At 42.0% G+C, this 25,833-nt stretch overlaps 2 protein-coding genes across 3 annotated transcripts in view; one reads left to right on the top strand and one right to left on the bottom strand.

The window, feature by feature from the left end:
* LOC137658792 (pre-mRNA-splicing factor CWC25 homolog) overlaps positions 1-25,833 on the bottom strand; it is a 585,361-nt gene that overhangs the window by 187,765 nt on the left and 371,763 nt on the right. The gene's annotated exons all lie outside the window — the stretch shown is intronic.
* LOC137658786 (apoptosis-inducing factor 3-like) overlaps positions 10,122-25,833 on the top strand; it is a 92,155-nt gene continuing 76,443 nt past the window's right edge. Inside the window, exon 1 of one of the 2 annotated variants that reach the window (XM_068393816.1) lies at positions 10,122-10,225. Coding sequence is in view for 1 of the 2 variants with exons in the window: in XM_068393815.1 (XP_068249916.1) it covers positions 10,232-10,466 (235 nt within the window). In the remaining variant the exon portion in view is untranslated. The other variant, XM_068393815.1, reaches the window with a different exon arrangement.

Genomic DNA, 25,833 nt, shown 5'->3' with positions numbered 1-25,833 from the left:
AATGCATATTTTAAGAAACTAAAGACGTCATGTAAAAAAAAAATTGTGTTTAAACCTTGATCTGGACGACTATGATAGCAAGTTAGCAAGGGCACTAGCCACCCGTTGAGACACTACCGCTAGAGAGTTATTGGGTCCTTTCACTGACCAGACAGCACAACATTCGCTCCCTCTTTACGGTTACGACTCATTTTTTCTTTGCTTACACATCCACCAAGTATTCTGGCCTATCCTTTCCATGTCCTCCTCTGTCCTCATACACATGACAATTATCAAGTTGATTAAAAAATTCTTCTTCACTCAAGGAGTCAACTACTGCACTGTTATTCAGTGGTTACTTTCCTCTTGGTAAGGCTAGAAGAGACACTTTAGCTATGGTAAGCAGCTCTTCTAGGAGATAGACACTTTAAAATCAAACTATTGTTTTCTAGTCTTGGGTAGTGCCATAGCCTCTGTACCATGGTCTTCCATTTTCTTGGGATATAGAGTTCTCTTGCTTGAGAGTACATTTGGACACACTATTTTATCTTTTTTATCTTCCTCTGGTTTGTTTGAAGTATATATATATATATATATATATATATATATATATATATATATATATATATATATATATATATAAATTATATATATATATATATATATGACAGATCTATTTTAATATTGTTACTGTTCTTAAAATATTTTATTTTACTTCAATACTACTCTTGCAGATTATTTATTCCCTTGTTTCCTTTCCTCATTGGGCTATTTTTCCCTGTTGAAGCTCTAATTGGGCTTATAGCATCCTGCTTTTCCAACCAAGACTGTAGCTTAGCTAGCCTAATAATAATAATAATAATAATAATAATAATAATAATAATAATAATAATAATAATAATACGATATCAGTTGAGTTCGATAGATTAGCTTTCTTCCGACTGAGCACGAGTTTAGATCAAAGCTCACAGTCCCCTCACACGATATCATATGGCAACATTATGTACTCAGTTTTTGGACTTTTTAAATTTTTCTTTTATATGAATTGGCCTACTTTTGTATACAACCAGATCCATGCTAGGATTTTGCAACATACCTACGCTTATGTATTGCTTTATTAACTGTCCTAATTTTGGACATGAAAGTAATGTTCTGTGTTATCTTCTTCTTTGCATGGGTCACACACATCGTCTGTGCATTTTCCACTGAAATTTGCTTTCAGCTTGAGCATATTATTATTATTACTATTATTATTATTATTATTATTATTGTTGTTGTTGTTGTTGTTGTTGTTGTTGTTGTTGTTGTTGTTGTTTTTGTTGTTGTTGTTACTTGCTAAGTAGTTGGAAAAGCAGGATGCTATAAGCTCAAGGGCTCCAACAGGGAAAATAGAACAGCGAGGAAAGGAAATAAAAATACAAGGGAAGTTTAAGGATAATAATAACATTAAAATAAATCTTTCATGTATAAACTATAAAAACTTCAAAATAACAAGAGGAAGAGAAACAAGATAGAATAGTGTTCCCAAGTGTACCTTCAAGCAAGAGAACTCCTAATCTAAGACAGTGGAAGACCATGGTACAGAGGCTATGGCACTACCCAAGACTAGAGAACAATGATTTGATTTCGGAGTGTCCTTCTCCTAGAACAGCTGCTTACCATAGCTAAAGAGTCTCTTCTATTCTTACCAAGTAGAAAGTAGCCACTGAACAATTACAGTGCAGTAGTTAACCTCATGAGAGAAGAATAATTGTTTGGTAATTTCAGTGTTGTTAAGTGCATGAGGAAAGAGGAGAATGTGCAAAGAATAGGCCACACTACTCTGGATATTTGTTGGTAAAGATGAAATGAGCCGTAACGAGAGAGAGAGAGAGAGAGAGAGAGAGAGAGAGAGAGAGAGAGAGAGAGAGATCCAATATAGTAGCCTACAGTCTGGCCAGTCAAAGGACCCAATAACTCTCTAGCGGTAGTATCTCTGATATAAGGCTGCGGGCCATTTCCTTCTACAAATCTTAATTTTTTTCATCACTCTCTTCTTTTCTTCAATAGTTTCTTCTATCTTTTCCATAATTCTTTTTTGACGGTTCTTTTCCTCCAACTTCTTATTTCTTCAACCTCCATCCCATATTTACAACAGATTTCTTCAATGCTCTTACTCCAGCACTTTCCATACGGGTTCTTCAACTGATCCTCAATTATCTCTCTTACTATTCCATTTTCACATAGTTTATGATGTTATGGAAGAGCATTGATTATTTACATGAAAGATTTATTTTAATGTGGTCACTGTTCTTAAAATTTTTTATTTAAATTGTTAATTACTTTTCCTTTCCTCGCAGGACTATTTTCTCTGTTGGAGCCCTTGGGCTTATAGCATCCTGCTTTTCTAACTATGGTTGTAGCTTAGTAAGTTATAATAACAATTATAGTAATAATATTCTGCAAAACACAGGCCATATTCCTGTTTGTGCAAGGATGCCCCAATATAAAGTTCTTGCTGGCTGTACATACATATTTCTTAATTTCCTATTATTATTATTATTATTATTATTATTATTATTATTATTATTATTATTATTATTATTATTATTATTATTATTATTATTATTATTATGAGGAAGGGCAGTGAATGGTGGAATGAAGGAGTGAAGGTAAAAGTGGAAGAGAAAAAGAGGGCTTTTGAAGAATGGCTGCAGAGTAATAGTATAGAGAAGTATGAAAAATATAGAGAGCAAAAGGTGGAAGTAAAGCGCAAGGTACGTGAGGCAAAGAGGGCAGCTGACCTGAGGTGGGGTCAGGGACTGGGACAGTCATATGAAGAGAATAAGAAGAAGTTTTGGAAAGAAGTGAAGAGAGTAAGGAAGGCCGGCGCAAGAATTGAAGAGACAGTGAAAGATGGAAATGGAAGGTTGTTAAAAGGAGAGGAGGCAAGGAAAAGGTGGGCGGAATATTTTGAAAGTTTGCTGAATGTTGAGGATGATAGGGAGGCAGATATAATTGCGGTTCCAGGTGTTGAGGTGCCAGTGATGGGAGATGAGAATGAGAGAGAGATTACAATAGAGGAAGTGAGGAGAGCACTAGATGAAACGAGAGTAGGAAAAGCATCGGGTATGGATGGTGTGAAAGCTGAGATGTTGAAGGAAGGGGGTGTGACTGTACTTGAATGGTTGGTGAGATTGTTTAATGTGTGTTTTGTGTTGTCAATGGTACCAGTAGATTGGGTCTGTGCATGTATTGTACCACTATATAAGGGTAAGGGAGATGTGCATGAGTGTTTTAATTCAAGAGGTATTAGTTTGTTGAGTGTAGTTGGAAAAGTGTATGGTAGAATACTGATTAATAGGATTAAGGATAAAACAGAGAATGCAATCTTGGAAGTACAGGGTGGTTTTAGAAGAGGTAGGGGTTGTATGAATCAGATTTTTACAGTTAGGCAGATATGCGAGAAATATTTAGCAAAAGGTAAGGAGGTGTATGTTGCGTTTATGGATCTGGAGAAAGCATATGATAGAGTTGATAGGGAAGCAATGTGGAATGTGATGAGGTTATATGGAGTTGGTGGAAGGTTGTTGCAAGCAGTGAAAAGTTTCTACACAGGTAGTAAAGCATGTGTTAGAATAGGAAATGAGGTGAGCGATTGGTTTCCGGTGAGAGTGGGGCTGAGACAGGGATGTGTGATGTCGCCGTGGTTGTTTAACTTGTATGTTGATGGAGTGGTGAGAGAGGTGAATGCTAGAGTGCTTGGACGAGGATTAAAACTGGTAGGCGAGAATGATCATGAATGGGAGGTAAATCAGTTGTTGTTTGCGGATGATACTGTACTGGTAGTAGACACAGAAGAGAAGCTTGACCGACTAGTGACAGAATTTGGAAGGGTGTGTGAGAGAAGGAAGTTGAGAGTTAATGTGGGTAAGAGTAAGGTTATGAGATGTACGAGAAGGGAAGGTGGTGCAAGGTTGAATGTCATGTTGAATGGAGAGTTACTTGAGGAGGTGGATCAGTTTAAGTACTTGGGGTCTGTTATTGCAGCAAATGGTGGAGTGGAAGCAGATGTACGTCAGAGAGTGAATGAAGGTTGCAAAGTGTTGGGGGAAGTTAAGGGAGTAGTAAAAAATAGAGGATTGGGCATGAATGTAAAGAGAGTTCTATATGAGAAAGTGATTGTACCAACTGTGATGTATGGATCGGAGTTATTATTATTATTATTATTACTATCCAAGCTACAACCCTAATTGGAAAAGCAAGATGCTATAAGCCCAGGGGCTCCAAAAGGGAAAAATAGCCCAGTGAGGAAAGGAAATAAGGAAATAAATAACTGAAGAGAACAAATTAACAATAAATCATTCTAAAAATAAAGTAATGTCAAAAGAGATATATCATATATAAACTATTAACAACGTCAACAACAAAAATGTCATATATAAACTATAAAAAGACTCATGTCCGTCTGGTCAACAAAAAAGCATTTGCTCCAACTTTGAACTTTTGAAGTTCTACTGATTCAACAACCCGATTAGGAAGATCATTCCACAACTTGGTAACAGCTGGAATAAAACTTCTAGAGTACTGCGTAGTATTGAGTCTTATGATGGAGAAGGCCTGGCTATTAGAATTAACTGCCTGCCTAGTATTACGAACAGGATAGAATTGTCCAGGGAGATCTGAATGTAAAGGATGGTCAGAATTATGAAAAATCTTATGCAACATGCATAATGAACTAATTGATCGACGGTGCCAGAGATTAATATCTAGATCAGGAATAAGAAATTTAATAGACCGTAAGTTTCTGTCCAACAAATTAAGATGAGAATCAGCAGCTGAAGACCAGACAGGAGAACAATACTCAAAACAAGGTAGAATAAAAGAATTAAAACACTTCTTCAGAATAGATTGATCGCCGAATATCTTAAAAGACTTTCTCAATAAGCCAATTTTTTGTGCAATTGAAGAAGACACAGACCTTATATGTTTCTCAAAAGTAAATTTGCTGTCAAGAATCACGCCTAAAATTTTGAAAGAGTCATACAAATTTAAAGAAACATTATCAATACTGAGATCCGGATGTTGAGGAGCCACCGTCCTTGACCTACTTACAATCATACTTTGAGGTTTGTTAGGATTCAACTTCATACCCCATAATTTGCACCATGCACTGATTCTAGCTAAATCTCTATTAAGGGATTCACCAACCCCAGATCTACATTCAGGGGATGGAATTGATGCAAAGAGAGTAGCATCATCTGCATATGCAACAAGCTTATTTTCTAGGCCAAACCACATGTGGGGAATGAAAGTGATGGAGAGACAGAAATTGAATGTGTTTGAGATGAAGTGTCTGAGGAGTATGGCTGGTGTATCTCGAGTAGATAGGGTTAGGAACGAAGTGGTGAGGGTGAGAACGGGTGTAAGAAATGAGTTAGCGGCTAGAGTGGATATGAATGTGTTGGGGACTCAGCAGTATGAAGCTTCATCTGTGGTGGAAATGTGGGAGGTTGGGCTGTGGCACCCTAGCAGTACCAGCTGAACTCGGCTGAGTCCCTGGTTAGGCTGGAGGAACGTAGAGAGTAGAGGTCCCCTTTTTGTTTTGTTTCTTGTTGTTGTCGGCTACCCCCCAAAATTGGGGGAAGTGCCTTTGGTATATGGATGGATGGATGGATTATTATTATTATTATTATTATTATTATTATTATTATTATTATTTGCTAAGCTACAACCCTAGTTAGAAAAGCAGGATGCTATAAGGCCAGGGGCTCCAACAGGGAAATAGTCCAGTGAGGAAAGGAGAAAAGGAAAATAAAATATTCTAAGAAAAGTAACAACATTGAAATAAATATTTCCCATATAAACTATAAAAACTTGAACAAAACAAGAGAAAGAGAAATAAGATAGAATAGAGTGTTCGAGTGTACCCTCAAGTAAGAGAACTCTAACCCAAGACAGTGGAAGACCATGGTACAGAGGCTATGGCACTACCCAAGACTAGAGAACAATGGTTTGATTTTGGAGTGTCCTTCTCCTAGAAGAGCTGCTTACCATAGCTAAAGAGTCTCATCTTCTCTCTGAATGGTTTCCAGATCTTTATCAATCAGTTGTTATATCAACTTTTATTACGGTTTTCTTGTCGTTGATGGCCTATCTAATATTTTATGAAGGAATTTTTATTTATTTTAGTACATATTTTTTTCTATTCTTTTAATCATAATGAGCTTTTTATACCTTTTATGGCGGGATGAAATCAAGTGTTGTGTACTTTGCCTAATTGTCTATATTCTGTATTGACAAATAATTGTATATTTCTTTTTTAAATCAACGAAATGAGGTTATTTATAATTCCAAAACTTTCCGTTACAGTAAACCCTTTTGTGTCTGTAATGGTGGAATCATACTAGTCATTTCTTGCTCGAGGTTTTCGCCAACCTCCAGCCGATGATAGCGACCGAAAGTGCTCTAGCGTCACACTATGATCTCGCGATTCAGTCAATAGGAAAATATGTAAAAGAAAACCGATCAGCTGGTATCATGGTGCCCAGAAATTTTCTAATTTTTGCTTGTAATATGTAATGTCGGTATATTACGGTGAATTGGAGGATTCCATAACTACCACAGGAGTGAACAAAGCATATTTTATTATCTCTTTGAGGCTTGTTGGACTCAAGATTGCCAAGCAAGAGCACGTTCTATCTGTAACAGCCATCTTGTGTGTTTTACATCCGAAGTCATGCTCGCGGGTTGTGCTCGCTGCTTTCCGTCCAGTCGGGAAGCTAATATCTCGAGCAACCAGCTCTTTTGTTTTCCATTTTGGGCAGCAACGGCTTACTGTTGGCGTAAAAAAAAAAAAAAAAAAAAAAAAAAAAAAAAAAAAAAAAAGCACTAGTGCGATTCCAACTTAGGTCGATGAGGTAATCGGTAGGCAAGAAGGTGTAAGGCGAGCAACCCCATCCCTAAGTATTTCACAGAAGTGTAATACTAAAAAAAATCCTTAAAAAGGAAGAAAAAATTATGTATGAACGAGATTACTCTATCATTAAAATAAACGATAAACCTTCCTCACTTGCAAATATTCGTGTTCTTTTTATGTTCAATTGCTTGTTTTGGTTAAATCTGGTGGCCTATTGATAACGTTCCTGCCTGGAGATCTACCAGCCTGGAGTTCGGGTCCCGCTCAAGTTCGACAGTTTCTTGTAGTATCTGCAACCTCACTATCCTTGTGAACTACGAATGCAGGGCGGGGGCCTATAGGGGGTACCTGCTGAGTTAAGCAGCGATTACCTGGCCCTCCCAGGTCGTGGTTTGGGTGGAGAGCGGGCTTGGATGCTGATCATATATATGGTCAATCTCTAGGACATTGTCCTGCTATCAAGAGCAGTGTCACTCTCCTATGCTTCTGTCGTCCTTGAGCGGCCTTTAAAGATTTAAAATAAGGTATTACTCAAGTTTAGTTCCTTACTACCACTCTAGTTACGGTGTGTTCATTTTTTATCCAAAACCTATAAAATCATTACACGTCAACATGTTACGTTCAAACACTATGTTGTAATGTGATTCTCATGTTGAATGTTCTCTCTCTCTCTCTCTCTCTCTCCTCTCTCTCTCTCTCTCTCCTCTCTCTCTCCTCTCTCTCTCTCTCTCTCTCTCTCTCTCTCTGGTTCATACCGGCTCAGGATCTCTCAGGATCGACAAACCAATGTTGTGTCCAATACTTTGGACAAGAAAAGTAGGTAATCATGTCATAAAAAAGAAATATCAATACGTAAGAGAGAGAGAGAGAGAGAGAGAGAGAGAGAGAGGAGAGAGAGGAGAGAGGAGAGAGAGAGAGAGAGAGAGAGAATATACCTCTTAACAGAGATTCCCCCCCCCCCACCATCTTTCCAACTAGGGTTGTAGCTTAGCTAATAATAATAATAATAATAATAATAATAATAATAATAATAATAATTAATAATAATAAAAATAATAGTAATAATAACAATAATAATAATAATAACACCCACCAGTTCTTGAAATTCGTTATTAACTCTACTGTTTGAAATAAAAAAAAGATTTAATCATGGCACTTGAAAACGATAATAAAATAAATTAACAATTTGATAAACCAGTTATTAATATAATACTTATTTTCCTACTAAGTAGGCCTACGCGAAATTTATATCTTAGAGATATTCTATTTGAAAGTTGATAACAGGATATAGGCCTACTGATATTCCCTTTATCACTTTTCAATGTTAGTCCTACAGTATTTAAGAAATTTTGTAATCATGTTGTGGAGGTAACAAAATGATAATCATGTAGGCCTATTGTCACTTTTCAATATTACAGTATTAAGAAATTTTGTAATCATGGTGTCAGGTAGTCAAGATAGCAAAAATTAAAATCACGTAGGCCTCTTGTTGCGTCTGAGAGAGAGAGAGAGAGAGAGGAGGAGAGAGAGAGAGAGAGAGAGAGAGAGAGAGAGAGAGAGAGAGAGAGAGAGAGAGAGAGAGAGAGAGAGAGAGTTAAAAAATCCCTCTCTACTTGAATTGTTAGTTGTTTTAAGGGAGGTTTTTCATGACCTATACTGTAGGGGAACCCTACTTTCCACAGGACCATTGGCAATTCATTTTATTTTATATTTTCCAAGGCATTTGTCATATTTTTACACCGCATATTGCTCGTTTATTGTCAAATCCAATCTATCGAAGTACTTACAGAACAAGCAAGTCTTCAGTTTCCTCTTGAATACCTTAATATCTTCAGTCTTTCTGATGTCTAGTTAGAGCTTATTGTATAGTCTTGGGTCGCATATTTGAAAGCTCTAGAACATACAATAGACATACGTCTTATTCCAATGATTTTAAAGCATCTATTCTCGTGTCAACACGATTAGTTGGCTGCATAATATGCAGCAATTATCATAAATATTTTGGACGTCCGGTTCTGATAACTCCACAGATTATTGTACATATTTTAATCTCAATTCTTTCTTTAACAGGTAACCAGTGCAAATTAATTAGCATGGGAATGATCCTTTCTATGGGTGGGACACCTTTTATCAGTCTTGCTTTTCTGTTTATCATGTTTTTAATTCCTTAAGTTGCACTTTTGATATATTAAGTTACAGTAGCCAATCCTGGCAATATCACAGTTGATCGCAAGTTGCTTTACAGAATATTCATCCAGGTAGCCTAATTCTTTATAAAATCAATGTTTCTAAGATGATATCAGCAGTTTTTAGTAGGCTACATTATTTATTTGGGCATTGAAAGACAAGTTACAATCGGGATATACTCCTAGATCACGAACTTTACCAGATATAGGGACATAGTCATTTATGTTTATTTGAATATCCCCAGAATTTCTTAAGTTGTTTTCCTTTCCAACCACCATAAACAGAATTTTGTTTTCATTCAATTTCAGTTGTTTAGTTGACTGATTCCTTTTAACATGTAATATAAACTTGAATTAGTAAGTTCAAAATATGTTAAAATATTTTAATAACCGAAAAACAAAATCGGCTTAAAAGGGAACTTAAAACTATGACTGGAAAAGTTCACGACTTGCACATTTGTTGAGGAGAAAAGCCGTCATCTGATTTTAATAAGTAGAACCAGACAACGGTTGTGTGGTTTCGTTTCCGGTTTCTTGAATTAAAGGATAAATAATATAAATGATTGAAATGATATAAATTGCAGGAACAATAATAGAATAAAAGTAACTTGGACGAAGACCAAGTCATAGAAATTATAAGGGAATAGTTATCTCTGTGACAAATATCCCAAGTTGAGTTAGATTGGAGAGTTGGAGACGCGCCATTAGATTCGAACATCACTTTTATTGACAGTGGGCTCTTGTGTCTTGGCAAATCAGTTGATTTACGATAATCCGAGTCGAGATAGGTAAGATTAAGCTAATAAGTATTAATGGTAGTGCGCTTGAATGAATTTATTCATGAAGAATACTCGGTGGTCGAACGTACTTGAATCAATGTTAATCAATTATTGCTCATGGAAGACGGAGCGCCGGAAGTAAGGCAAAGAAACCCGTTCATCGTCGTTTTTCTCGGCTTATTTTTTCTCGTTGGAAGTCCATATTTTTTTTATATGAAAACTAGGTACTGTATATATGTTTATTTTTCGTATGCATAAAGTTTTCTATTTGAGAAGAAGAAAATGACAAGGGCACTGGAATCTCAGTTTGCGTAAGAAGAAGAAGAAGAAGAGTTCAATTTGTAAACAAGAAAGAAATCGACTTTCTCCGTCACGCCCTGCAGGTAATTATGGCATTCCTACTGAGACGGGTTGTGAGCCGGGGCGCGACAGGTCGAACTGTCAGTATTAACCGCGGAGGCATCTTGAGCAGTGTCATAGAGAGCCTAAGTGGCAGTTACAGAAGGAATACCTTGAGCTGGTGTCACTTAGCGAGGACGAGAGTAACCCTAAGGAAGATGGGAGCTACGGCGTCTTGCGGAAACGGAGGAGGAAATGATTCAGATTATGGGGATGTCATCGAAGGTATGCCTAAGGTCCCGTTATGAATGACCTATAGCGTTGAACCAGATGGCAGGCAGTGATGAGATCCTTTTGTATATCGGCGGACTTAATCTTAGACCTATGCTGTTGCCCAGCGTGGCATTGACAGCTGTGTTAAAGCTAAACTAAACTTTTGTAGGTGAATATATGATACATGAATATAGCGCCAAAAGTGAGAAGCATTAATATTTTCCGATTTCTCAAGTGTCATGCTTAATAACGGAGCTACAGATGGTTTTTGGAAGCCTTTGCATAACGACAGACAGGACCTCCCGCATGCGCAGAACAACACCTAACCTATCCTACAAGTCGTGTCCTTACTGACTTACCCAGCTGGGGGGCTAATCTCCCCCCCCCCATTTTTGACCCATCAAATTGCCATTTTCATAGCGATATGGTTGAAAATAAGTGATTTATGGGGCATGTCTGTCATCATATTTACACCCAAAGGATCATTTATTTTTCAGGTTTTTTAAATATCCTGTTTAATGACAAGTTACAGGTTTTTTTTTTCGGGCCCATCTTGGTTTCGCTGTAGAATAGTACAATAATCGGTAAATTTACAGTTTCATCCATTATGGGGAAACTGGAATAAAAATATATTTGTTGCATCAGAAATAGTGTAGTTTCAACGAATTTAACGTTTATTTTGACCGCAAACCATCCGATTTAGAGATTTACTATGTAATTGGAGTTAAAACAACAAGTTGTTCCAGATTGCAGAAAGACCCTACTTCATCCCAACAATTATGGGGGGACACCAGGTGGGAACCGGGGTTTTGGGTGGGGGGGGGGGGGGCGTCAAATGATATTTGCAATAAATGAATACTTATCCTTCCACCACCCCTCCCCCTATACCCCTATCTAGCCCTACCGGGGGGGGGGGGGGGGGGGGGGGGGGGGGGGGATCCGCCCCCCCTTAAGGCCACAGTGATTTTCAGGGCACTACTGAACCTAAGAAAACCCACCTAACCTAGCATAGGGGCCCTGTATCCCTACCTAGGCCTACCGGGGGGGCTCCGCCCCCCCCCCCCCCCTGCGACCCCCCCTTAAGGCCACAGTGATTTTCGGGACACTACCGAACCTAATACAACCACCTAACCTAGGGCCCTGTACCCCTACCTAGGCCTAGCCCCTGCGACCCCCCCCCCCCCTTACAGCCACTACCTAACACATCCATCAAACCAAATCCAAAGTGATGGTACTGCTGTATACATCGTTATACTATCACCATTATAATATACTCTATAAATTAATGAAGCTTACCGTAAACTGTTGGTTCATAAAGATGTGCTGCTGCTTTGAGGAAAACGTGAAGCCGTTGGGAAGGTTCCTTGGCATGCAGGACAATTTTCAATATTAATCTTACCCGATAATCATGTAGCTGTCAACTCTGTTGCCGACAGAAATCTACGGTCGGGATACGCCAGCGATCGCTATACAGGTGGGGGTGAACACCACAGCGCCATCTGTGGTCAGGTACTCCAGTACTTCTTGTCAACACCACCTCAATTTTTCCTCTGTCGTGCCTCCGGCTAGACCTACATGGATACGCTGTTGATTCTGGAGTTATTGCTCACGATTTGGTGATGTATTTGCTCTAGAGTTTAGCCTTCGCTATTCAGGAAGCTTTATCATTAGCTTAGCAAGTTTTTGGAATTAATTTGATTTAATTTTTGATTTAATTTTGGTGACGAAGAGAGTATGAACTCTTTCACTTTTAATGGCCGACCCTTCCCTTAGACGGAAGTGTTGGTGTCGAAGAGAGTATAGACTCTCTTTCTTAATTTTGCTTAACAAAAGTTATAGATTTATTTTATATCTCTCCACCTTTTATAGGCCTCTTCGATTAACTTCCTTTTATTATAAACTTATTAAAATTAATTTTTATATTTGTTTATATTCGACCTTTCCTAATAGTAGGCGGTCTTTTCTTGGAACCGAAGTTAATTAACATTGAGCCCGTCATTTCGTTTTTACCTGTTAACATATTATGCTATTTTAATGTTTTTGAAAGAATTTCTTTGATAGTCTCGTACTGTTTTCAAAGTTGAACTAACGTTTTGTTTTGTCTCTGCAGTTGTTGACGTTCAGAACGTTCAACTTGCGCTCTATCGTTACGATAGAGAGAGAGTATTCACGGTGTCACGTTGCAGTAAGAGTAGAACGATTCTATCGTTTTGTTCATTCTTTCTTAGCTTAAATGGTTTTAATTCTAATAAAGGAACTTTTTATTTGGGAAATCTTTCAGTTTTTTTCCTTTAACAATAATATGTTTTAACGATATATATAATTGGGCTCATCTCTCAGGTTCTAAGTCAAGAGAGAGAGAGAGAGAGATAGAGACGGAGGGAGAGAGAGGAGGATAAACGTTTCGTTCAAGCGGGTAACGTTGTTATCGTTTTTGCTCTTCTCCCTAGTCTCTTTAGGGGAAGAAGGTAAACGTTTCTAGAGTTTTATTCTTGTTCTCAGGCTTTATGCGGTGAGAGATTTTAAACGTAGTTTATTTGATCTAGTGTTTAGTCTCTTTTCCAGCCACTGAATTATTTATCTTTCATTATGTTTTTCTGTTACATTGTAATACTGTTTTCGCAATTACTAACTTTTAATGAAGGATAGAATTGCGTGTTTCAGGTACAAACCACTTAAAGTTTCGAGTTCAGTGAAATAAGTGCAAACAGAAAATCAAAAGTGATAAAGTGATAAGCGCAAAGTGTTACAGTGTTGCGTTCGAGGGTTCGTCTGTTCGTGCCAGTTGTTCGCCTAGTCTGGGACCTCTTACAAGCTCCCAAGCCAGGGGAGAAGTAACGTCGAAGGACTTATGGGTTCATCAGGCCTTGATCTACGAACAGACGTTTCCCTCCGTGGTTTCGGGTGTAACCAACTCACGTAGCCGACGTGATCACCCCACCCACACAAAGACGAGAGAGCCCTTTTATTCCTCGTCTGCGGAAGAGGTTTCTCGCAGAAACCATGGACCAAATCTTGCAGCTTTTAAGTGCAAGTCGGTCCCTTCCGCGCAAGTCCAACTTGGTGCCATTAGCACTGGGTCAGTTCGGACATGCTGCAGTACGACAACTGCACACCTCCCAGAGAGGCAAGGTGGTATCGCAACAGACAGTAACTCCGTCTGTTGCCGCACCAGCTGTTTTAGACCCTCAGTCTCAACGGACAGTAGCTCCGTTTGTTGTTGTCTTTCTTTAACTCTAGTGGTCTATGCTGCAGACAATGCAGTCTCAGCTTGCGGTGTTGATGCAGGAGTTTCAGGCAGAGAAGGTTAGCACACCTCCTCCTGCGAGCGCTCCTCCACCTCTGCGCAGTCCACCCTGCCAGACGTATGATGTTGAGGCTCCTCCTGCCTCCATGCGTGAGCTGCCGCATTGGGAGTTGCCAGGTACCAGCGCTATGCAGCAACCTCCACTTTCCTTGAGGCAGGAGCCTCATGCTATGCGGCAACTGCCTCAACTCTTGAGGCAAGAGCCTCAACTCTTGAGGCAAGAACCTCAACTCTTGAGGCAAGAGCCTCAACTCTTGAGGCAAGAACCTCAACTCTTGAGGCAAGAGCCTCAACTCTTGAGGCAAGAACCTCAACTCTTGAGGCAAGAACCTCAACTCTTGAGGCAAGAGCCTCAACTCTTGAGGCAAGAACCTCAACTCTTGAGGCAAGAGCCTCAACTCTTGAGGCAAGAACCTCAACTCTTGAGGCAAGAACCTCAACTCTTGAGGCAAGAGCCTCAACTCTTGAGGCAAGAACCTCAACTCTTGAGGCAAGAGCCTCAACTCTTGAGGCAAGAGCCTCAACTCTTGAGGCAAGAGCCTCTCTCTGCGCAGCCACCTCCTCAACCCTTGAGGCAGACACAACTCTTGAGGCAGGAACCTCATGCTATGAGGCAGCCGCCTCAACGCATGCAGCAACCGCATTCTTCACAGCATGAGCCTCTCTCTGCGCAGCTACCTCCTCAACCCTTGAGGCAGACGCAACTCTTGAGGCAGGAACCTCACAGGAGCCTCATGCTATGCGGCATCCTCCTCAAACCATGAGGCAGGAGCCTCATGCTATGCGGCATCCTCCTCAACCCATGAGGCAGGAGCCTCATGCTATGCGGCAACCTCCTCTACCCATGAGGCAGGAGCCTCATGCTATGCGGCATCCTCCTCAACCCATGAGGCAGGAGCCTCATGCTATGCGGCATCCTCCTCAACCCATGAGGCAGGAGTCTCATGCTATGAGGAGCCTCATGCTATGCGGCATCCTCCTCAAACCATGAGGCAGGAGCCTCATGCTATGCGGCAACCGCCTCAACCCATGAGGCAGGAGCCTCATACTATGCGGCATCCTCCTCAACGCATGCGGCATGAGCCTCATCCCTTGCAGCATGAGCCTCATCCCATGCAGCATGAGCCTCATACCATGCAGCATGAGCCTCATCCCATGCAACATGAGCCTCATCCCATGCAGCATAAGCCGCACGCCATGCAACATGCTCTGCTTACCTTACAGCATGCTCTACATACAGCATGCTCTGCATACCTTACCGCATGCTCCTCAGTCACACATCTTTGGTTGTTGCCAACTCACTAGACTGTCAAGCAGTTTCATAACGTTGCCTTCTAGTCTGCTGCTTTTGCACCAGTGAAACCCTCACTGAGAGAACTTAGCTTTTCTCGGATATGGTTCCTGTAGATGAGAAAGTGCTATTCTCCTTCCTTCTGATATTCCCTTGAGGACTCTGTCATTTGGAGAGGAGCCTTTAGCTGCTTAGCCTCCTATGGACTTTTATTTAAGCATAACATGCTTCCAGGGAGGGTAATGGTTCCACTTCAGTCGCTAACCCCGTCTGTTACCACACCTGCTCCCATAGACCTTGAGCTTTGTTGCAAGACATGCAGTCCAAGCTTAGTCCTTGTTAGAGGATTTTTTGTTTACGGAGTCAGTGTGTCACTGGGAAGACGTTCAACAACCACCAGAAGTGACTTGTTGTGACGCAGTGCGGCAACCTCAGCAACCCGATAAGGAGTTGTCTGTACGACCCAGACAGTCTAGACAGCTTCGGGTTGTCGCTGTACTTCCTCGCTTCCCCATGATTGACAGTTCACAGACTGTGCAGCAGTACCATGATCTTGTGTCCGGCTCCGTCAGACGACTAGCTTTTAAGAGCTCCCACAAGTCGTCGCTGTCTGGAGATTCTCAGATGGACTATGGATCTGACCAAGGAACTGGGCCTCCTGGTCAATTTTGAGGAATCCCAGCTCGTCCCATCCCAGACCATTGTCTACCTGGGTATGGATCTTCAGAGTCGAGCTTTTCGGGCTTTTCCGTCGGCTCCAAGGATCTACTAAGCCCTAGATTGCATCCAGAGCATGCTGAGAAGGAACCGATGCTCAGTCAGGTAGTGGATGAGTCTAACAGGGACACTTTCATCGCTGGCCCTGTTCATCGAGTTAGGGAGACGCCACCTCCGCCCCCTTCAGTATCATCTAGCGGCTCACTGGATAAAGGACATGACGCTAGAGACGATCTCAGTTCCTGTTTCCGAAGAGAGGAGGTCTACTCTCACGTGGTGAAAGAACAGCTTTCTTCTCAAGGAAGTCTACCTTTGGCTGTTCAGAAACCCGACCGCCGTCTCTTCTCTGACGCATCAGACACGGGCTGGGGTGCGACTTTGGACGGACAGGAATGCTCGGGAACATGGAATCAGGAGCTAAGGACACTTCACATCTATTGCAAGGAGCTGTTGGCGGTTCATCTGGCCTTGATAAACTTCAAGTCCCTCCAGCTTAACAAGGTAGTGGAGGTGGACTCTGACAACACCACAGCCTTGGCTTACATCTCCAAGCAGGGAGGGACTCATTCGTGGAAGTTGTTCTAGATCGCAAGGGACCTCCTCATCTGGTTAAAAGAGCGAAAGCTCACGCTGGTAACGAGGTTCATTCAGGGCGATATGAATGTCATGGCAGATCGCCTTAGCCGGAAGGGTCAGGTCATCCCCACAGAGTGGACCCTTCACAAGAATGTTTGCAGCAGACTTTGGGCCCTGTGGGGTCAGCCAACCATAGATCTGTTCGCTACCTCGATAACCTAGAGGCTCCCGTTGTATTGTTCTCCGATTCCAGACCCAGCAGCAGTTCACGTGGATGCTTTTCTGCTGGATTGGTCCCATCTCGACCTGTATGCATTCCCGCCGTTCAAGATTGTCAACAGGGTACTTCAGAAGTTCGCCTCTCGCAAAGGGACACGGCTGACGTTGGTTGGCTCCGCTCTGGCCCGCGAGAGAATGGTTCATAGAGGTACTGCAATGGCTGGTCGACATTCCCAGGACTCTTCCTCTAGGAATGGACCTTCTACGTCTACCTCACGTAAAGAAGGTACATCCAAACCTCCACGCTCTTCGTCTGACTGCCTTCAGACTTTCGAAAGACTCTCAAGAGCTAGGGGCTTTTCGAAGGAGGCAGCCAGAGCGATTGCCAGAGCAAGGAGGACATTCACTCTCAGAGTCTATCAGTCTAAAGGGGAAGTCTTCCGAAGCTGGTACAAGGCCAATGCAGTTTCCTCATCCAGTACCACTGTAACCCAGATTGCTGACTTCCTGTTACATCTAAGGAACGTAAGATCCCTTTCAGCTCCTACGATTAAGGGTTACAGAAGTATGTTGGCAGCGGTTTTACGCCACAGAGGCTTGGATCTTTCCACCAACAAAGATCTACAGGACCTCCTTAGGTCTTTTGAGACCTCAAAGGAACGTCGGTTGTCCACTCCAGGCTGGAATCTAGACGTGGTCCTAAGGTTCCTTATGTCATCAAGATTTGAACCTCTCCAATCAGCCTCTTTTAAGGACCTCACATTAAAAACTCTTTTCCTCGTGTGCTTGACAACAGCTAAAAGAGTAAGTGAGATCCACGCCTTCAGCAGGAACATAGTTTTCACATCTGAAACGGCTACATGTTCCTTGCAGCTCGGTTTTTTGCTAAAACGAGCTTCCTTCACGTCCTTGGCGTAAGTCGTTCGAGATCCCAAGCCTGTCCAACTTGGTGGGGGACGAACTGGAGAGAGTACTTTGCCCAGTTAGAGCTCTTAGGTACTATCTAAAAAGGTCATAACCTTTACGAGGACAATCAGAAGCCTTATGGTGTGCTATCAAGAAGCCTTCTCTTCCAAGGTCTAAGAACTCAGTTTCTTACCTATTCAGGCTCCTGATTAGGGAAGCACATTCTCATCTGAAGGAAGAAGACCTTGCTTTGCTGAAGGTAAGGACACATGAAGTGAGAGCTGTGGCTACTTCAGTGGCCCTCAAACAGAACCGTTCTCTGCAGAGTGTTATGGATGCAACCTATTGGAGAAGCAAGTCAGTGTTCGCATCATTCTATCTCAAAGATGTCCAGTCTCTTTACGAGAACTGCTACACCCTGGGACCATTCGTAGCAACGAATGCAGTAGTAGGCGGGGGCTCAGCCACTACATTCCCATAATCCCATAACCTTTTTAACCTTTCTCTTGAATACTTTTTATGGGTTGTACGGTCGGCTAAGAAGCCTTCCACATCCTTGTTGATTTGGCGGGTGGTCAATTCTTTCTTGAGAAGCGCCGAGGTTAAAGGTTGTGATGAGGTCCTTTAGTATGGGTTGCAGCCCTTTATACTTCAGCACCTAAGAGTCGTTCAGCATCCTAAGAGGACCGCTACGCTCAGTAAGGAAGACGTACTTAATAAAGGCAGATTAATGGTTCAAGTCGTCTTCCTTACCAGGTACTTATTTATTTTATGTTATTTTTGAATAACTAATAAAATAAAATACGGGATACTTAGCTTCTTTGTTAACATGTATGCTGGTCTCCACCCACCACCCTGGGTGTGAATCAGCTACATGATTATCGGGTAAGATTAATATTGAAAAATGTTATTTTCATTAGTAAAATAAATTTTTGAATATACTTACCCGATAATCATGATTTAATTGACCCACCCTTCCTCCCCATAGAGAACCAGTGGACCGAGGAAAAAATTGAGGTGGTGTTGACAAGAAGTACTGGAGTACCTGACCACAGATGGCGCTGTGGTGTTCACCCCCACCTGTATAGCGATCGCTGGCGTATCCCGACCGTAGATTTCTGTCGGCAACAGAGTTGACAGCTACATGATTATCGGGTAAGTATATTCAAAAATTTATTTTACTAATGAAAATAACATTTTTTATTTTGTAAAATTAAATTGTGTCTCTGGCACAAATGCACTAGTTTTTCAACAAATTCATTGTAAGTTAGGAAACAGTCAGGACAAGAAGATGGAATTTCAACTTATTGTGCAACATGAGATGACGTGCTTTCTATGGTCTCCATGTCTAAGAACGAAATGAAATGCCTGGGAAGATAATGTATTGTCGCGCTGTGATTGGCCAAACATGTATGACGTCATAGTGGACAGGCGCTGTGATTGGCCAAACGTGTAAGACTTCATAGTGGACTAGTTTGTCAGCGGATTATAGTGATTACAGGGCTCATTTAAGCAAATACAAGACACAGTCAACAATAACAACAGACTTAGAAAAAATCTGGGAGGAAGACATGAGTAGCGTGAGTTTGATCATCGATATATAAAGAACTAGGCATTTGCGACAGATAATATTTTACAGAAATACTACAAAAGACTTGCTTTACTCGGGAAATATATTATTATAATAGATTTCCCATAATGGATGAAACTGTAATAATACCCAATAATCATTATGGAGAAATGTGATTAATGCCTAGTGTATTTTATGGTGTTTTGAATTGTTTTTTAATAACAATAACTGGGAGAAACCCATAGTTACTGAATTATGAAGTCTCGACTACCCTATCTAAACATACTGTGGGTTTGCGATACTTATTGCCATTAAGGACGTTCAAGACCTCCTAAGACAGACTGTGTACCAGTCTTGTTTTGCTTGCAATACATCATTATCTCCATAGATTGTCGCCTCTGGCAAGCGGTTCATGTCGCAGAATGTGCGTCATTCATGTGGGAGAGTGTTTTGAAGTTATTTTAATCATCTAATCATTTACTTGGTTCAATTGGTCTTTGGGGTTTTTTTATGTTAAGATAATGAGATAGAGCAGAAACAAAATAAATCACATTTCTGTCCTAATATTTGAAAATATTGTACAATTAACTGCATACAAACCATTGATATACAGTTCACACTTAACAGAGGGGTGAGTTGTAGCTTTCAATTCCTGTATCTCTTTGAATGTTAGACTTGGCTTCCATTTCTTATTATCGTACTAAATTTACCAAACACATTTATATCTTAACCAATTATTATTCACATGATAACTGAAATAAGGGCATTACAGTGTTACATTTGATATCCCAATACAGTACTGTAAACGCATATGGTAACCTAGAGATATGATTGTAAAATGGTAGGACATAAATTCTGTTCAGACAAGTAACTTATGACAGAAGCATTACCTATAGGAATTTTTGTGAACTATATGGAGGAGCATCTCATGGCAGGTGTTAAGATGAAAATGGTAGAAGCAAAACAAGAATTTTTAATTAAAGTCTGTAACTACGTTAATACAGTAATGGTTGCTGAAATAGAATAATATGGTACTAAACTGTACTATAAAGCCCTAATTTTCAATATTAAACTTAGCCGGTGATCATATAGCTGTCAGCTCTGCTGCCCGACAGAAAAACCTAAGGACAAAATACGCCAGCGATCGCTATACAGGTGGGGGTGTACATCAACTGCACCATCTGTCGAGCAGGTACTCAAGTACTCCATGTCAACACAGAACCAATTTTCTCTCTGTCGTGCCACTGGCAAGACCTACTAAATACGCTGTTTCTAACTGGATTTGTTTTCACAACTATTTGGTGAAGTACACTATTCCAGTTTTGAGCTTTCGCTATGCAGGGGTTTTATCTTCATCTCAAAACTTGAGATAGATTTAATTATGGTGACAAAGAGAGTATGGACTCTCTTTCACTTTTAAATGGCCGACCCTTCCCTTAGACGGAAGTGTGTTTAGGTTTTTAGTAATTTTGCTTAACACGTTATAGATCTATATATTTTATATCTCTCCGCCTTTATTAGGCCTCTTCGATTAACTTTCCATTTATTATAAACATATAAAAATAAATTTTTATGTTTTGTTTATATGCGACCTTTTCTGATAGTAGGCGGTCCTAACTTGGAACCGAAGTTAATCAACGTTGAGCCCGTTATATCGTATTTAACCTTTAAAGAATTTAAAACTTTTTAAATTTAATGTTTTATGAAAGAATTTCTTTGATAGTCTCGTACTGTTTTCAAAGATGAACTAACGTTTAGTTTTTTAGACTACGCAGTTGTTGACGTTCAGGACGTTCAACATGCGCTCTATCGTTACGGTAGAGAGAGAGTGTATCACGGTTTCACTTTGCAGTAAGAGTAAACCGATTCTGACGTTTCGTTCATTCTTTCTTAGCTTAAATGGTTTGAATTCTAAATTAAAGGAACTTTTTATTTGGAAAACCTTTCAGTTTTTTCCTTTAGCCAAATAACATGTTTTGACGATATATAATTGGGCTCTTCTCTCAGGTGCGAAATCAAGAGAGAAAGAGAGAGAGAGATAGAGACGGAGGGAGAGAGAGGAGAAAAAACGTTTCGTTCAAGCGGGTAACGTTGTTCTCGTTTTACTCTCCTCCCTAGTCGCTGTACGGGGAAGAAGGTAAAACGTTTCTAGGGTTTTATTCTTGTCCCCAGGCTATGTGCGGTGAGAGATTGTAAACGTAGTTTATTTGAACTAGTGTTTAGTCTCTTTCCCAGCCACTGAATTCTTTATCTTTATACTGTATATGTTTTCTGTTGCATTATACGACTGTTTTCGCAATTACTACCTTTTAATGAAGGGTAGGATTGCGTGTTTCAGGTAGAAATCAGTAAAAGTTTCGATTTCAGTGAAATAAGTGCAAAACAGAAAATCGAAGTGATAAAGTGATATGCGCAAAGTGTTACAGTGTTGCGTCCGAGGGTTCATCTGTTCGTGCCTGTCGTTCACCTAGTCCGGGACCTCTTGCAAGCTCCCAAGCCCAGGGGAGAAGTAATGTCGAACGACTTATGGGTTCGTCAGGCCTTGATCAACGAACAGACGTTTTTCCCTCCGTGGTTTCGGGCGTATCTACCCAAGATCGCCCCACCCACACAAAGACGAGAGAGCCCATTTACTTCTCGTCTGCGGAAGAGGTTTCTCGTAAGAAACCTTGGACCAAGGTCTCGCAGCTTATTAAGCGCAAGTCGGTCCCTTCCGCGCAAGTCCAACGGCCCAGGTGTAGCCACTGGGTCAGTTCGGACTCGCTGCAGTCTTACGATGACTGCACACCTCCTAAGAGAGGTAAAGCGGTACCACAACAGGCAGTAACACCGTCTGTTGCCGCACCTGCTGCTGTAGACCCTAAGTGGTCTTTGCTACAGTCTATGCAGACACAGTTAGCATCTTTTATGCAGGAGTATCGTGCGGAGAAGGTTGACGCTGCACCCGTTAGCCTACAACCAACCACGGTTGTGCGTACAGTAGACGCTGACGCTACCTGCTCCCGCACTCCACCTGTGAGAGTTCCACCACCCATGCGCAGTGTACCCTGCCAGCCGCACGTTGACGTTCACAGACGCACGCTACCCTCCGTTGACGTTCGCGAGTTACCACAACAACAGGAGGGTGGAGTTAAGTTGCTTTGTTTTGACGCTTCAACCTCCGCAACCCACTGTGGTTACCGCTACTCTCCCGCTGCAGACTAGTCAGTCAGGAGTAGAGGCTTCCCCACACAGCTATGGTTGTTGCCAGCTCACAGACTGTCAAGCAGTTACATGACGTTGCCTTCTGGTCTGCTACTAATGCACCAGTGCTGTATGTCCTCACGCACCTGTTGTGGTTGACAGTTCGCAGACTGTCAAGCAGTTACATAACGTTGCCTTCTGGTCTGCTGCTAATGCACCAGTGAGACCCTCACTGAGATAACCTAGCTTTTCTCGGACAAGGTTCCTGTAGATGAGAAAGTGCTGTTCTCCCTCCTACTGATATTCCTTTGAGGACTCTGTCATTTGGAGAGGAGCCTTAAGCTGCTTAGCCTCCTATGGACTTTAATTAAATCATGATGATTTTTTTAAGGATCTTCGTCCGGATCTTGTAACTGCTGCTCCTCGTTCGCCTAACGTCAGAACTTACACTAGGCCTAGCTACTTCGAAGCCGTTGTTGTTAAGCTAGTGCTCTCTCGCTCTCCTAGAGAGCGTTACGTTGGCTAGGCGACTGGTTTTTGCACCAGGAGGAGTTTTAGGGATACAGCCTTTGATTTCCCTTCTTTTAAACTGGCTTATAGAGCGAGAGTCTGATAGGACACGAGAGAAGTTCTCGGCTTGGGAGTTCATGCCTCTGCCCAGGTAGACTTCTCAATTCTGGTAGACTCGCCCTGGCGCCTAGCCAGGAGACGCTCCAAGTTGTTTACAGGTCAACTTCTCAACTTTTGTCGAGCCTTTGAAGTTTTGCTGTACTATTATGTCACACATAACAAGGCTTCCAGGGATGGTAAATGGTTCCGCCTCAGTCGCTAACCCCGTCTGTTGCCACACCTGCTCCCGTAGACCCTAAATGGGCTTTGCTGCAAGACATGCAGTCCAAGCTTGTGTCCTTGATAGAGGACTTAAATACGGAGAAGAACCTTCTGGCCAACAACCTTCCAACCGGTTGGTTGTGCGCCCTGTTGACGCTGAGGTATCCTACTCGCGTCTGCCAGTTGAGGTGTGGGTTGCCAGTTGCCAGTCGCACGTTGAAGTTAAGCGACGCTCGGAGGTGGTTGTTGACGTTCAGTGTTTCACTAGGAAGACGTTCAACAACCAGCAGAGGTGACTTGTTGTGACGCAGTGCGTCAACCTCAGCAACCCGGTTGGGTGTTGACTGCACAACCCAGACAGTCTAGACAGTTTCGGGTTGACGCTGTACTTCCTCGCGCACCCATGGTTGTTGACAGTTCACAGACTGTGCAGCAGTACCATGATATTGCGTCCGGCTCCGTCACGCATCCACCAGTGCGACCGGATTCAGCGAGTCAGACGTTGCCCACTCCGTTGCCGTTTCCTCATCAGTTTCGGATGAGGAACCCTCTGATGAGGACGTTGCTGAACAAGACAATCAACCCCCAGCCCTGCTATCCATCCAGAAGATGCTGAAGAAGGAACGCTGCCCAGTCAGGCTGTGGATGAGTCTGGTAAGGACACTGTCATCCGTGGATCAATTTGTGTCACTAGGAAGACTACACCTCCGTCCTCTTCTATACCATCTAGCTTTTCACTGGAAAAGGACAAGACGCTAGAAGCGGTCTCGATCCCGGTTTCCGGAAAGATAAAGTCTGGTCTGACTTGGTGAAAGGACTATATCAACCTTAGAGAGGGTCTTCCCCTGACTGTTCAGACTCCCAACCACGTTCTCTTCTCGGACGCATCGGACGTAGGCTGGGGTGCGACATTAGACGGTAGGGAATGCTCGGGATTATGGAACTCGAGTCAAAGGACAATGCATTTCAACTGCAAGAAGCTACTGGCAGTACGTCTGACCTGGAAAAGCTTCAGGTCTCTCCTTCAAGGCAAAGTGGTGGAGGTGAACTCGGACAACACCACGGCTTTGGCGTACATCTCCAAGCTAGGAGGGACCTACTCTCTGACATGGTACGAGATTGCAAGGGACCTCCTCACCTGGTCAAAAGGTCTAGACATTTCACTAGTAACGAGGTTCATCCAAGGCAACTTGAATGTCATGACAGATTGTCTCAGTCGGAAGGAACAAATAATTCCAACAGAATGGACCCTCCACAAGGATGTATGCAAGAGACTTTGGGCCACCTGGGGCCAGCCAACCATAGATCTCTTCGCAACCTTGATGACCAAGAGGTTCCCAATAGTTTGCTCACCAATCCCGGACCCAACAGCAGTTCATATAGATGCCTTTCTACTAGATTGGTCACATCTAGACCTATATGCATTCCCTCCGTTCAAGATTGTCAACAAGGTACTGCAGAAGTTCGCCTCTCACGAAGGGACAAGGTTGACGCTAGTTGCTTCCCTCTGGCCTGCGAGAGAATGGCTCACCGAGGTACTTCGATGGCTAGTAGACGTTCCCAGAACACTTCCCCTAAGGGTGGACCTTCTACGTCAGCCACGCGTAAAGAAGGTACACCAAGGCCTCCACGCTCTTCGTCTGACTGCCTTCAGACTATCGAAAGACTCTCGAGAGCTAGAGGCTTTTCGAAGGAGGCAACCAGAGCGATTGCTAGAGCAAGGAGAACATCCACCCTTAGAGTCTACCAATCGAAGTGGGAAATCTTCCGAAACTGGTGCAAGTCAGTATCCGTATCCTCGACCAGTACCTCTGTAACTCAAATAGCTGACTTTCTCTTATATCTGAGGAAAGAACGATCTCTTTCAGCTCCCACTATCAAGGGTTACAGAAGCATGTTGGCATCAGTCTTCCGTCACAGAGGCTTAGATCTTTCCAACAATAAAGATCTACAGGACCTCCTTAAGTCTTTTGAGACCACGAAGGAGCGTCGTTTGGTTACACCTGGTTGGATTTTAGACGTGGTACTAAGATTCCTTATGTCAGACAGGTTCGAACCGCTACAATCAGCCTCCCTGAAAGATCTCACCTTTAAGACTCTTTTCCTGATATGCTTAGCCACAGCTAAAAGAGTCAGTGAGATTCATGCCTTCAGCAAGAACATCGGATTCTCATCCGAAACGGCTACATGTTCTACAACTTGGTTTTCTAGCCAAACACGAGCTGCCTTCTCGGCCTTGACCAATATCGTTCGATATTCCAAACTTATCGTATGGTTGGAAATGAACTAGAAAGAGTCTTATGTCCTGTAAGAGCTCTTAAGTTCTATTTAAAAACCTTTACGAGGCCCGTCTGAAGCTTTATGGTGTTCAGTTAAGAATCCATCTTTGCCTATGTCAAAGAATGCTTTATCCTATTTTATCAGACTGTTAATACGAGAAGCTCATTCCCATCTGAATGAGGAAGACCAAGCTTTGCTGAAGGTAAGGACACACGAAGTTAGAGCTGTTGCAACTTCCGTGGCCTTTAAACAAAATAGATCTCTGCAAAGTATATTCGACGCAACCTATTGGAAAAGCAAATCAGTGTTCGCGTCTTTTTATCTTAAGAATGTCCAGTCTCTTTACGAGAACTGCTACACTGTGGGACCATTCGTAGCAACGAGTGCAGTAGTGGGTGAGGGCTCAACCACTACAATTCCCTAATTCCATAACCTTTTTTAATCTTTCTCTTGAAATGTTTTATTATTGTTTTTGGGTTGTCCGGAAGGCTAAGAAGCC

This window comes from Palaemon carinicauda, chromosome 19, assembly GCF_036898095.1.
Source record: "Palaemon carinicauda isolate YSFRI2023 chromosome 19, ASM3689809v2, whole genome shotgun sequence".
Classification (NCBI taxonomy): domain Eukaryota; kingdom Metazoa; phylum Arthropoda; class Malacostraca; order Decapoda; family Palaemonidae; genus Palaemon; species Palaemon carinicauda.
The sequence above is the reverse complement of the archived record's forward strand: the minus strand, read 5'-3'. Positions and strand labels throughout refer to the sequence as shown.